This window comes from Lepisosteus oculatus, chromosome 8, assembly GCF_040954835.1.
Source record: "Lepisosteus oculatus isolate fLepOcu1 chromosome 8, fLepOcu1.hap2, whole genome shotgun sequence".
In the NCBI taxonomy this organism is placed as follows: domain Eukaryota; kingdom Metazoa; phylum Chordata; class Actinopteri; order Semionotiformes; family Lepisosteidae; genus Lepisosteus; species Lepisosteus oculatus.
In genome coordinates this window covers 20,362,136-20,376,605 of record NC_090703.1, presented here as the reverse complement: position 1 = coordinate 20,376,605, position 14,470 = coordinate 20,362,136, and the positions used below count along the sequence as shown (strand labels likewise).

Below are 14,470 nucleotides of genomic sequence, written 5' to 3'. Positions count from 1 at the left end.
TATAATTACATTCGATAAGATAGAAATTCACCTGCTGTACAATGAGAATGCTGGTTTCAAAATTAAAAAAATAAAATAAAAAAAACTATCATGCTGCTGTGTCCTATCTCGGCACAGGTAGTGGGAATATCTAATTACTGCTGGTATTGCTTCCTTCTAGATAATAAGTTTGGCTTAGGAGAGCCTAAACCAATACACCTGACATACTGTACCTCCCCCTCATGGTGGTGAGCTCATTGTAGGAAACAAAAATATTTTGCAGGTCTGCTCCAAGTGTGGTGTTTATAGCATTATGACATTTTCTGTTCATTTTCATATGGCAATATGCTGTACTTCAATAAGTACAGAACGTTACTGAGAGAAAATTATTTTAAAGACAAAACTGGAACATATCAGTTATATACAGGGTGTAAGTGGTCTCTGGTAGTAGTCCAGTGGGCGCTGGGAGACTATCGAAGACCAGGGAGCAACGGGCTTGTCCAAGCAGTACCTCTCTCACTCGCTGGAGCATGGGCTGCAGCCACTCGGTGTTCACCTCGCAGTGACTGTCCAGGAAGGTCAGGATGGAGGCCGTGGCCGCCTCTGCCCCTCGCACCCGCGACCGGATCAACCCTGCGGGGCACAGAGAGAAGGAGATAGAGCAAGGAAGGGGCAGGGTGCCCAAAAAGCTGGAGCTTGTGCAAGATAAGATCTTTATTGGCCATATACAATTTCTTGTATTTGGGAATTTGTCTTTTCACATACCCCAGCTTGCTCTCAATGAGACACACAGACAGGGAGAGAAGCTTGGGGGCAAAGCACAGGGTCAGCCATTTATATAGCATCCCTGGAGCAGTTGGGGTTAAGGGCCTTGCTCAGGGGCCCAATGGACTAGGAATCCTCTACCAGCTGCAGGATTCAAACCAGCAACCTTCCAGCCATAGGGGCAGATCCTTAGCCACAGAGCCACCACACCACGCGTTGTTTTGAACAATGGACACCTCACTAGTCTTTCCACAGCGACAAGCTGAAGATACTCAAGTGCCTGAAACAGCCTCTCCTGGCTGGTCTCTCGTCACCTCGGCCTCATCTCAAACAAATGCGATCTCTTCATTTCTTCTTCCTCTCTTCTTTCTCTTGCCTTCACCCAACTCTTCCCTTGCTCCTCCTCCAGCATCTCGATTCATTGCTATGTTTTAGGGAGCTCTTGAGTTTCCAGAATCTGTCTCCTTATCCTACTCCTACTTATCACATTTTCACACTGTTTCCAGCCTTGTGTAAATCTTTCAGGCATATTATGCAATCTAATAAAGTATTAAGTTTTATCACACTTGCATGAATTTAAAATGTATTTAACACAATTTTCCTGGTAATTGTGTTAATTATGAGGGTGTTCCATCAGTTCATTTGGAAAAGACACTTCCTCCAAAAAACAAAACATTGCAACTTGTAACTCATAATGAGCCACTGGAGACCATTGACATTGACATATTCTCCATCAGATTTATGTAGGTAAGAATTCATTAACTTCCATTCAAAAAACAACATAATATCCGTGCACCTCAGACCATGCAAAAAAATAAGATGCTGCGTCATTTGATTTCCTCGCTGCATGTAGAAATTCAAGAAGAATTACTTTAACCAAAAGCAATAATAAGAAAATCTGTTTCTAATTATGTCCTGACCCAGTCAGTTAAGATGTTTGTTATTTGTCTTTTATTGAGAAATTTAATTTCTCACCAGCTCGTGTAACTAGATACTGCCACTTGCCAGGATTTGCTAACTTGTTTTCTCATCTGTTTAATGCAGGCGGCTTTAGTAACAGCAGCATCACAGATTTCTGTAACACCAGCGGTGTAGACAGAAAGAGCAAGAGAGTGCGCACAGATCTAGGTTTGCTTATGGTGAGGACAATGTACATTCCTAGTCCTATGTGAAAAAAATATGTATTTAATGTAAAGATAACACATTTCAAATCTAATAGTAGATTACAGTTGAAAATCAGAATAATTAGTGGTGCTGAGAGGGTCTCTGTGAACTTTGTACACACTTTTCTTGCAGAAGATGCAATATTTTATAGAGTGGACATTCAGAACTGGTTTGAACTGGATTGGAAGAATGCTGGACACAAGGGCTACTATGTAATTCTATACCGTTACATACGAATGTGTGCTATGAACCTAAGTAACCAATTGTATTAAAAGAAGTTATCTTTAGCAAATGGGGAGGTAGGAAGATGTGTGTGATTTTGGAACACTGCCAATCTTGTAAGCACAGGGAAGCATGAATAATAACAGAAAAATATTTAAGGACTGTTCTAATTTAATTACTTTGAGAAAAATACACCGAACATCTATGTGTGTTTCTCTTCCATGTGCATGAAATAAAAACTTTTAACTTCTGAGACAGACTCCTGACCGTCTTTTAAGGGGAAGTGGGGGAAACATTTCTCCAACAGTGGTCAACGCCTCAATAAACAATTTCAGAATGTTTCTCATGTGGAAGCTCCATAAACAGCATTGTGCCACTATGTAAATTTCATAAGCTATCCCCAAGAGACACAAATCTGAAAGGAGACAGCAGTATTTCTCTTGGATTGGTTGTTCTCTCGATATAATTTGACTTTGGTTATGTTAACACATACTGTACGTGACATTCATTTTTGCTCTCTGAACCTAAGAATGCATTAATTGTGTTGTGACAGGCTGTCAGCTAAGATTTATCCGAGAGGCCCCAGCTGTGGTGCTCTCTCAGTATATGAGCTGGTGCTCTCGTTCAGTAGGTGTGATACAGAAGGGTGAGGCGGGCACTGCAGGGAGCCGAAAAGCTGAGAGTATGAAGGGGCAAACGAGTCACAGGAAAGCAATTCACCGAAGCAGTCCAAAGTATTGACAGCTGAAACTTCTTGCTTTTTTCCTGCATGTAATTTATTCTTGCCATTTAAATAACAAAGACTTTTGCTGCCCTATAAGATAAGACCACTTTATTGGCCATATACAATTTTTCTTGTATTAGGAATTTGTCTTTTCACATACCCCAACTTGCTCTCAATGAGACACACAGACAGGGAGAGAAGCTTGGGGTCAGAGTGCAGGGTCAGCCATTTATATGGCACCCCTGAAGCAGTTGGGGCTCAACGAAAGAGGATTCCTCTGCCAGCCGCGGGATACGAACCGACAACCTTCCAGCCACAGGCACAGATCCTTAGCCACAAAGCCACCACACTGCCCCAAAATACTCAACCTCTTTCAAACTGTCAGTTCTTGACCAGCTAAATACCATTATATACAACGCTGTATGTCAGATTTTTGTACTTCATTAGTGTACAGTAAATAATAACACTAAAACACTACATAATGAAAAACATGCATGAAAACAAAGAAAAAACAAATGCCGCAGAAAACAGAATATGTGGTTTTCCAGCAGGAGTTGTGTTCGGTCAAGCTAAATTATAGGTCTTCGGGGTATCCCAAAGATTTTCTTTCTAGCTTTAGTATTTAAAGTTTGTTTTTAGTTGCCTTGTGTATGATCACCTTTAATGAAGCAATACAGAATATACCGCAATGTGGTAAAATATGCACTTTGTAGACATTCCAGGGACAAAGGACCATGATAAATTCAAATAAATTTATGAACTGCACTAATAGATAAATGGCAAACAAATTTGCACAGTAAACTGTGCTCAAGTGGCACACATGAAAGATTCTGATAAGTAGTTTGTTTTAATTAGCTTTAATTAGCTTTAATCAACCACTTCTATGATTGTAGGTTTATGAATGAATTTAAATCTCTGTTGAACATCCAGCATCCAAAAAGACTGTCATTTGTATGCATTTTCCAACTAAAATCAACAACGTGCACTCCACGACGGTAAAATTCACAGCAAAATCATATTATCTTTCCATTTGAATGTGAATTTTTCTCATGCACTTCTACAAAATAAAAACAAGAACGTAACACTGTAACCATGTGTAACAACAATGGAACGAAAGACTTCAGGGGTGGCATGATGGCACAGTAGCCTTGCAGCAGTGGGGCCATGGGTTCAATTCTGGACCTGGGGTGCTATATGTGTGGAGTTTGTATGTTCTCCCTGTGTTCACAGGGGTTTTCTTTATGTGGTCTGGTTTCCTCCCACAATCCAAAGGCATATTGGTAGTTTAAATGGCTTCTGGGAAATTCTGTGCATATCTGTGTTTGTGTCTCTTTGTGCCCTGCTATTGGCTGGCATCCTGACTAAGGTGTACCCTGCCTTGCATCCGTTGCTTTCTCCCTCATGATCCTGAACTGGATGAAGCAGTTAAAAAATTCATTAATGAAATTGACTTCAGACATGTATCCTTAAAACTGCTTACAACAGATCTCTCTGTGTAAATCCATTAGGGTCAGCCACATTTATAACCATCACTGCCAGGTTGTTTCATGTGTTAAATACAGCCTCAGTGTTATCTTCAGCATCTCCCAATCACGCACACAGATGACAGTTATAAGCTATTATTTTGAAGAATAGGGATACGAGTTTCTTCAAGTTAGAAAACATCTGGCACATTTCTGGCCTACAGCTCACTGAGTGTTACTTGCTCACCCTCTGTGCCCTTCCATGTAGACTTTTCTTCCCATCATGCCATTCACCACGGCACACTATCTGAAGTGAGCCAACCATTGCTTAGCGACTCCAGTTTTAGGGATGGATGGAAACACTATCTCCATCCAAACTGTATGAAAATGTCTTTTAATCGCCATGTTCCCTTAATTTCCTCTTCACAGGCTTGAAGCATTGATCTTAAAACATCCGAAAGGCAACATTCCCACTCTCAAATTGGCGGCTTCATCAAGCCTCCCCTACTCCTCCACCTTGGGCTCACCTTCTCTGCGGCCGTTTCTCAGACACTTCACCTTGGGGATCTGAGCGAGCAGCTGGCAGTCTTCAGCTGGGGAGAACAGAGAGCAGAGAGCTGAAGTATGGACACACACTCACCTGTGCAGTGATACACACATTTCCTGTGTCATGCATATCAAGAGACCTCTTTTGCTTGTACACCCTAAGCACTTTGTTGTTCGCTTCTCACACAAAATGCTTCAAAGATCCCAGGTCTCAAAGAGCCTTGTCCTTCATTCTAGGAGAGGGAATAACCCATCTATCTAATCAAGGAGATTTTCCAGGGGGTGCACACCGGGCTCCAGCTGTGCTCTAATGCCATTAGCTAGGTGAGTGTGTTAATCCCCATGTAAACATGCGTGTCACTGCATGAACATGAATGGGACATGTGGAGCAAAAATGAGCCAGATGGCTGAAAAGAGCTGGCAGCCTGGAGGAATTCACACAGGGGCCTGGATTACCATAAGGGGCTGATTTTCAACAATGTCCTCAAGCATTTTCAAAGCCTCAGAACTTATCTGTCTGAGTAATGTTATAATTGTGAAATGTAACATCTGAGCTGGACAGATGGGTACTCGCATCCAATTACCGAGCAGCAGTGGTTACTGCCTGTGCCAGTGCTCACTTAAATCTCCATTGGCAGTGTTTCAGTCATAGACTCTATCACATTTATTAAGTTCTTTGGCAGTTTAGTCCTTTGTGACTCAGTGAGTCCAGTGAAGTCATTGTTTACTTCTAGTGTAATAAAACGTGTGTAATATCATTTCAGTTTAGTTGACAAAAATAACCAGATTTCTGCTGAACAAGCATTTTACATTGAAGTTTTAGAGTCAGACTTCATTTAGTTGTGTACCAATTCAGTATAACTAATTCAACACCAGTGTGACACAGTCTGTAGCATTTTAACTAATAAACTAGGATTGTATCGATACCAGAACAGATACTAATTTAGCAATAGAAATACATTTTACCCACAGTCCAAATCACATCACACTAGATTGCTCTGCTAAATAGTTGTTCCTTTTCTTTCCTATTGCAGGCAGATTAAGATTAATGTTCTATGGTTTTGGTTTTTCATTACATGACATCCTTTTACACTTAATTTTGATTAATTCAGTTTTCCCAGTTTAGTTTAAAACACTGCTGATTTTGATAGAAACCCCAGCTGTTCTTCACTTAACTTCTTAGCAACTGGATTTTGCCTGGATTCAGGTATAGCTGCATATCACTTTTAATACTAATAATATTAGAATGATTATAATAAGAATATTACTTGTTCGAGAATTCTTTTAACTTATTTTACTGATGGACAAATGGGACTTGGACAGTATTCAACATAACAAATGTAGTGTCCATCAATGAGAACTATGACATTTTTAAACAATCATGCTTAATCTTAATCTTAGTTTAATTAAGCCTGAATCGTTTCAAAAGCAGCAAGTGACTGTGCAAGCACTAATATCACATACAGCACCGAACTGAATGAGAGTGTGGAACTTCACGACCTGTACTAACCATACACTGTATCTGCATCTGCAGGAATTCAGTCAAGTCTTCATCAGAACTGTAGCAACTGATGTCAAGTCACTGTGAGTTAGTAAATCTCAGCCTCCTGGGCCTAGTGAAATTGCTATTGTAGTCTATTTGAATTAAATAGTGATAGTTTTCAATATGGACGGCATTCAATGACTGATTCTTAAAGCATAAAACAATCTTTAACTTTAATGAACAGGAATTTTCCTTTTTTCTGTCAATGGCGATTTGATGATATTTACATTAGCATGTTTAGTTCAACGCCAATAAAAACAAAATTCCCCTAACTCATAGCTCACAGCTGTTCCAAAAGAGCTGGCGAGTACACCAAAGCCCAACACACATGTACACATTTTGACAAAGCTGGATACTCACTGCTTTTTCCACAATTTTGGACCAAAATGCTTTCCTTTGTTTCTGTTTTATTGAGTTTGCATTTTGAAAGACAAGAGAACAATGTGTGTAAAAAACACCATTTAATTTCCTTAACAAATGCTAGGGTTGTGGTTAATGATTGACAAATATTCTGGCATAAAATGCTTCTATCCTAGATTAGTTTAGAATCATCTTATTCGGAGTGGTTTTGCAACACCAGTCTCTCTCCTTTGTGTTTTAACAACCAAAAGAAGATTTACAGAATCCTTCCCCCACTCATGAACTTTTTAATCCCTTGTTCCATCACAGCTCTATCAAAGTCTCTTGAACACTTATAAGTGACTCTCCTCATATCATTTTCTTTTCTTGCATGAGGTTTTAATTAATCTAGCTTTTAAGATTGCATTGTTTTTCCATTTGCCATCCACCCACACTAGTGTCAGTTCTGTCTTCCATTCTATTATTTGTGTTATTTAATCTTATGCTGTTGCACTAGTGTACAGTGTGGCCTGCCTGAGCATTGTTAAGATTGGTATCCAGGTCCACCTTTTAGATGAGTCCTTTGTCCTGACTGGTACAATACTATCATAAATTCTGCACAAGGAAGTTTCCATCATTAACCATGAAACTGGCTGCTGTCCTGAGCAATTGTGCAGCGTGGTTTTGATTAATTTCGGGATGGAACTGTGTCAGAGGTAATCCTCATTGTCTGGAACCTTGCAGAAATAAACACCAGCTGGGCAGGTGACCAGGGTCTGAGTCAGCTGGCTTTGAAACGGGAGGTGCTCTTCTCAGAACGGAGCCAAGATGACGCACAGAGAAGCATTCAGTTCAATTGTGATCAGTTAGATTCCATTTTGAGTCTGATATTTGGGTTTTACCCTTTTTAACCTGATCACACATTCAGGATCGATCCAAAAGCTGTTCAATGGAGAGGCAGTGCGAAGATATGCACAAGTTTCATAAGCAGGGGGACACAAAAACAGAGTTCTCCATGCTGGAAAAGATACCTCAAAAATGTTTGTGACAGACGTTAGTCTGTAGCGGTAGGCTTTGTTATTATTTTGATATCAATATAATTGATCATTATTATTACTGCAATTAGGAAACTGAAGGAAATGGAATGGAAGCACTTACAATCACTGCTGAAATCATCCACTAGAATGATCTCCTGAATGAGACTGGGTGGGCTCCGGAGCAGGACACTGTGAGATAGAGAAAGCAGTGTGGGGTTAAAGAGCGGATTATAAATTGCCAGGCACCAAGCCTCACATCTAGCAGCGCTCTCAAACGAGTCTACAAGTGGCAAAAAATACAGAAACTGGTTTATTCTCCATCAGGCCTTCTCCCTGCCAGGATGCTGTCAAGACAATGTGAGAGAAAAAGCAAGAATGCCACATTATGCCAAGATCTTTCTCCTTTGCAATACGTGGTCTCAGAAACATTTGGAAAAGGGTGAATTATTTTTTATATACACTGTACATGACACACAGGAAATAAGCTTGATCCCTGCCAAGCAGACAAAAGTTAACACCAAGTGCCAAAAATAGTACAACTAACCGGTTTGGTTCATCAGCCCTGATGCACATCCGAGAGCAAGTGGTTAGACTGAACATGCAACTGGAAGATCTTGGGTTCAAATTCCAGACAAGTTATTACTTGTGTAAAGTTTGAGAAAGGTGCATCTCTCAACTAATTAAATAAACAATCCATTCAGCATCCAATGTGGTAGTGGTATTAACACATCCCTAAAAGCCAAAAAAAAGAGAACAAAAACTGAGTGTTTAACAGTCACTGTGCTGCAAGCAATTGGAATTTAACATAAACAATTTCTATAATAATACCAATGTCTGCTCACCTTCCCATTCAAAAATTCGAGGTATACATCTACAGTTTTTAATATCTTTAATCTCTTATTATGCTCCCTTCAAAAAGAAGGACACAGGAAACAAATTATTTTACATTAAAAAATTACCATTACTGGTGAAAAAAGTGTTCAGTTTACAAACCCTCTGAAGAGTCCCTTAGTAAGAAATGTGATGGTATTTTTGGTAAGGCTGTTTTATTTCCTACTTTGTTACGAGGATGAAAAAAATCCACCACCCATCATATAACATAATCAAATCAACATGCTTAATTTTTAGCGATCATAATAAATTACTCACCAAATGAGCACTGAAATAATCATGTATTTTGCAACTTATTTCTTTACTTAAGTCACATCAGAGTTCTCTAAAGTAGCACTCATCCTGTATTAGAATCTCTACTTTATTCTCAATTAATAACCACTGTTAATATTGTGAACCACTAGCATTTGGGTACAATGTTAAACATCTAAAAAAAAGCATTTAGGATCTAGACAAGGGCAAGTTCACAGCTGTTCTTTGGAGAGTGCTCAGTACAAATATGTTTGTCCCTGATAATACACACTATTTCACCAAATAATTACAACATACCCAGAGCAGGTTACACTCTAGATGGGACACCATTCCATTGTAGGACAGATACACAGACACAAACCCAGATGCTCACACCAGCACCAAGATACCCAGACACTCACACCAGGACCAATCTACCTAGAAGCCAATTAACATTTTTGGATTGTTGAGGGAAACTCACGTGAACACAGGAAGAACATACAGACTCCACACAGACAGCACCCCAGGTCTGGAATTGAACCCAGGGCCCCAGGGCTACCAAATAGCAATGCCACCCATCTGTTGGACCATTCCCACCACAGTGGATAGAATGGGTCACTCCTGTATTACAAACCTTTCTTTAATAATTTGATAAGACATACTGTATATGCCCATATACATGCCCAGTTGTATACCCAGCTCTTCTTTGAGGTTATGCACACGTTCCATCCTAACCACCTGCTCCAGAAATAGAAGCTTTTAAAAAGGCTTCTCTGATTTATGGAAGGTACAAAGGATTTTGTTGCCCTTAACAAAATGTGAGGAGCTTTAAGGTGGTGCAACACTAAAGTATTCCCTGTGATTCGAGTTTCAGTCAGTTTAAAGACATTTTTTTTCCACCAGATTTCATTTTTAAATGTTCAGCCTAGCACATGACACCATTAGAGGATTTATTATTAGGCAATGCAACTAGACAGATCTGAAGCAACAGAAAAAGAAGGGCAACATAGTTCAGCATTTAAAATCATTCCATATTAAATAAAACATCACAGTACTTGGGACTTCCACAATTTTTCCTTAAACATAAATGTAGTCAATATAATAGCTGAACTGCATAGTAATCTCAAACTACATATGCACACAGAGATGGAAATATGTTCATGAGATAGAACACAAACAGGAGTCTGTGACATCACTAATGAGGACATGTAGATTTGGAAACCTAAAGACAGAAAAAATAAAATAAAGGTAAAAATCTGGAGCAGAGGAGGGCAAAACAGATGCTTAATTAAAATCTTTTTCAGTTCTCTTTTTAATGTTGGAAAGATCAAAGACTTCTGCATGATACAGATAACATTTTTCTGAAACTTTATAGCAAATCTTTCAGAATCATGTATCCCTACTATGTAAAAAAAACTGACAGTACAGAAGTCTGATTTCCACGATGCATCACCCCAGAAAAAAAAAACAGAATTGAATTACTTTTAAATTAAGAAGTGTTTCAACACAAAAAAAGAAACCTTGCCAAAAATTAAAAACAAGACCAATCCCACAATAACGTTCAGAGGTAGATCAGATGTATATCTATCTTCAGATTTCATGTATAAGTTTCCTTAAGATCATCTGTCCACTTTGATCGAGGAGTATATTGAGGTCAAGCCCATAACCTCCCCTTGATTAGATACTGTATCTAGCCTAATGCCTGCACCCTAGGTGCCTCACTGGGATGTGCTATGCTGAATGGTCCAGAGAGGCGATTGAACACTCCAGACACAGCACAAGTAACAATTTTGTGAGTTGGCTTGTTACAGACTGGGGATCAGATTGACCTGCTCCAGACTATGATTAACAGTCTAGTTTTTCTAGCAGTTCTCGTAGTTCTCCTATTGCAATCAGAGCAGTTCAGTAAACTAGATCACTGGAAAGGGAAAAACCAGGTAACAGTATTAGAAGTAGAAATACACAGCATACAGTGTCTAATCTTTTTTCAGAATTTGTATACTTTGTTTTTACAAAGAGCTACAGTATAAACCACATAATTTCCCCAGTTTGTGGCCAAGACAAGACAAATCTTAATATAAGATAGAAGCAGAAGTACATCATTTGCATTAAGTCTAAAATTAAGAAGAACATTTCACAATCATTGCTTTTCATTTATTCCTAGTCGTCTTTTAAATGTGCTTCTTAAATATAATTTTTAAATGTGAAAGCTGTATGGATTGTTTCTCCTTGTAATGGGTAAAGTTAACTTTAACGCAATAGGCGTCGTAGGAAAACATCCATTCCGCCATCCAGCCGTTTTTTGAAACCACATTATTCAATACAGGGTTGCGGGAGAGCCAGAGCCTATCCTGACAGGCAACAGGCAGAAGGCAGGATACACCCGGGATGGGATGTCAGACCACTGCAGTCTGCAGGAAAGACACACTAGAAATTAAGCCAATTTGTTATAACATGAAGTTCTTTGCAGCCTCCCTAGTCGTTTTATCTGATATATATATATGTATAACACATCATCTTACCACACATCTGCACATCAATTTACAAGCCTAATTCTATTTTAAAGCACCAGAGAAAACTAGCTTCCATCATTTAGAAAATAAATTAGCTGTATTAAAAGGCTTTCTTCAGTCTGAAATATGTATATCACTTAATCGTCTCTATGAAGCTGAAATTGTACTCATCAAAAGAGGTAACAATTTGGTTATGTCTGTGCAACCTAAATCTTACTGGGTATTGTGATAAAATATCAATATCAAAACGTTTTTTGTTATTTATAGTTTTATATATATATAGTCTTTTTATCCCCCGTTTTCATCCTTGCAAGGTCTTTCACATACATATACACACAATACTTATCTGCCAAGAATAGGATCATTACGACATGCATTATTGTTTTATTGTTTACATATTCTATTATTTGCTGCAGTTGCTTTTAAATATTTTAGGTGTGGATCCACAACTGACTTCTGTCGTATTTGCCTTCTATATAATCCTTCATTTTGAAAAAGGTGACTTACCCCTACATGAATGGAAACCTACCTGTCAATCAGAGGGGAACTGGGAGGGGCTTAGAGTATTTAAACTAGGCCCTGGAGTTCACTATCCAGTATGGCAGAGGTCTACTTAGCAAAACCTGTTTATGTAAATATTTTCTTTTTAATTAATTAAGTAGAATTTTCTTTGCTTTATTTTTTTGCGGATTCGGTTTATTTTTAACCTACTGTGACACCCCTTAAGCAAAAACATCATGTAGTGTGACAGGTATAAAAAAAAAACATCCAGTAGTTGTTGCTCCTGCTGTCTTCTCAGTAACTAAGGGAGCAACTGCAGGTAACAGGTCTATAATTACTAGTGTCTTACTAGAATCGTGCCATGAAATATCCCATGATTCACAGCTAAATTAATCAGAGAACTGTTAGGATGCATCAAGCCTCTCTCTAGATAAAAATTAACCTGATATAAATATGACCTATGGCTGTGTGTGGGGATGGTTGTTGTCTGTTCATCATACAGAAATAATCGTTTCCTCCTGCGCCTCAGGAAGGAGCTTGGAGATGCAGGGCTGCTGTCTGTCTTACCTCTTGATAGTGCGCAGCAGGGTAGAGCGGGCCTCATTGTGGAAAGTGATGACCACGCTGGTGGGGGGCAGATCAGGGTCAAAGGTTACTGCCGCACACCTGCAAAGAAAAACATTATGACGTTACTGCAAAACACAATTATGGTCAAGTGCACTGTACCTCCAGGCAGTGTAAGAAATGCAAGGTATCTAGATCCTAACATTTCCATTTTCTGTTCAGTCCAGCACTGTGTCACAGTGAGCCTTTCCCAGCAGACAATGGGTGCAAGGCAGGATACAACCTGGAGGGGGCACCAGTCCAACACAGGACACACACATAGATAAAGGGCACAATTTAGTGACACCAGTTAATCTTATCACGATGTCATTGGACTGTGGGAGGAAATAGGCGAGTCTGGAGAAAACCCATATAGTTGTAGGGAGAGGGTGAAACTCACAGTTCGTAGGTCCTGGGATTGATTCTGAACTACAAAACTGTAGTGCCAAACACTACACTCTATGCTGAAATGCCCCTAATGAAAATACCTTCATTCTTCCAGCACTTTTCAACCCAAACGGTCCCGAATTTGCTTTATGTATAGATATAGGCCAAACCGTGTAAGCAAGGAAGAATCTATCCAGAATAACAGGACACCTGTAAGGCTGTAAGTGCCCTGGGATCTTTAATGGCAATATTTTCCTACAGCAGTATTTCCAAAACCGTATTGTTTTGGAAAAGTCTGGTCTGGGAAAAAGATCGCCACGTACTGGTCTTTCAACGCAACCAGACTGCTTTAGGAAATGTTCCTTAAAGATCTCTTATCCCACTAGGAGGCAAGATAGCAGAATAAAACAATAACAAAATACAATAAAAAGAAAAAGGCATCTACAGTATATACACTCATCCCTCACTAAACAAGAACTTGTTTGCACCTATTTTTTGTTATACAAGTAAACTTCACATGCTAAAATGAACCCAAAGGATGTAGCTTGTTCTTCCATTTTTATTTTTTCCCCTCTCAGCTGTTGTTATCTTTACTATCATAAGGACAATGAATTGAATATAATAACTAGTATGGTGTAGAATAATATTTATTATTATTTTATATATTTATTATTTATAGTTATTGATTTAAAAAATGGCAGTATGGTGGCATTGTAAGATAGCTTTATTGGCCATATACAAGTTCTTGTATTAGGAATTTGTCTTTTCATACTCCAACCTGTTCTCCATGAGACACACAGACAGGGAGAGAAGCTTGGGGTCAGAGCTGGCCCCGGTGTGAGTGTGTGTGTTTGTGTTAGCCTTGCAATGAACTGGTGTCCTATCCAGAGTGTACCCTGCCTTGTGCCCATTGATTCAGCTCTCCCACAACACTGAATTGGAAGAAGCAGTTTAAAAGTGGATGAAATTGGTAAAGATATTGAAACACAAATTTTAACATTTTATACAATGGAATGTTTTATTTTGATTAGATTATCTGCACTATGAATTCACAGTATTGAGATCACCAGGCAACTTGATGCTCTATCTTTATTTTCACCGTTTTATTCTCTTTGACTACTTACATAATAACTTTTGCATAGTAAGATAGTTTTATTAGTTTGTGTTATATTTATTGTTCATGTGTACTACAGAGAACATAAAAAAATATTTCTCCCCATAACTGCTTCATAATAAATGTAATCATAACAGTTTGCATAAAAATGATTTGTTGTCAAATATAAAGTAGCAGTAGCAATCAAGGGTGACAAATTATTCAAATACATTAAAAAAAGTACTTAAACTTAGCTGGATGATGTCCTGTAATGAGCACTTGGATGAATCATGGATTTTTATGGGAATTTAGTGTCGCTTTTACAAGTTTTCGCTTATGAACAGAAATCGTGAAGCCAATTGTGCTCATATAGAGAGAGATGAATGTATATTAAAACATGTGTTTCACTCATAAAATGATTATGTGCAATAAAACTCAGACTCCCAAATGCTCTGAATGTATGAATTCA

General features: G+C 38.7%; 1 protein-coding gene across 1 annotated transcript in view; it reads right to left on the bottom strand.

Annotated features, from left to right (window-relative positions):
- The window catches only part of galnt16 (UDP-N-acetyl-alpha-D-galactosamine:polypeptide N-acetylgalactosaminyltransferase 16), a 52,935-nt gene that overhangs the window by 21,153 nt on the left and 17,312 nt on the right, over positions 1-14,470 (bottom strand). Inside the window, exons 3-6 of the mRNA XM_069193369.1 lie at positions 12,486-12,584; positions 7,904-7,971; positions 4,845-4,910; positions 491-612 (exon numbers count right to left, since the gene is read on the bottom strand). Of these exons, the coding sequence (XP_069049470.1) occupies positions 491-612; positions 4,845-4,910; positions 7,904-7,971; positions 12,486-12,584 (355 nt within the window). The remainder of the gene's footprint in view (positions 1-490; positions 613-4,844; positions 4,911-7,903; positions 7,972-12,485; positions 12,585-14,470) is intronic.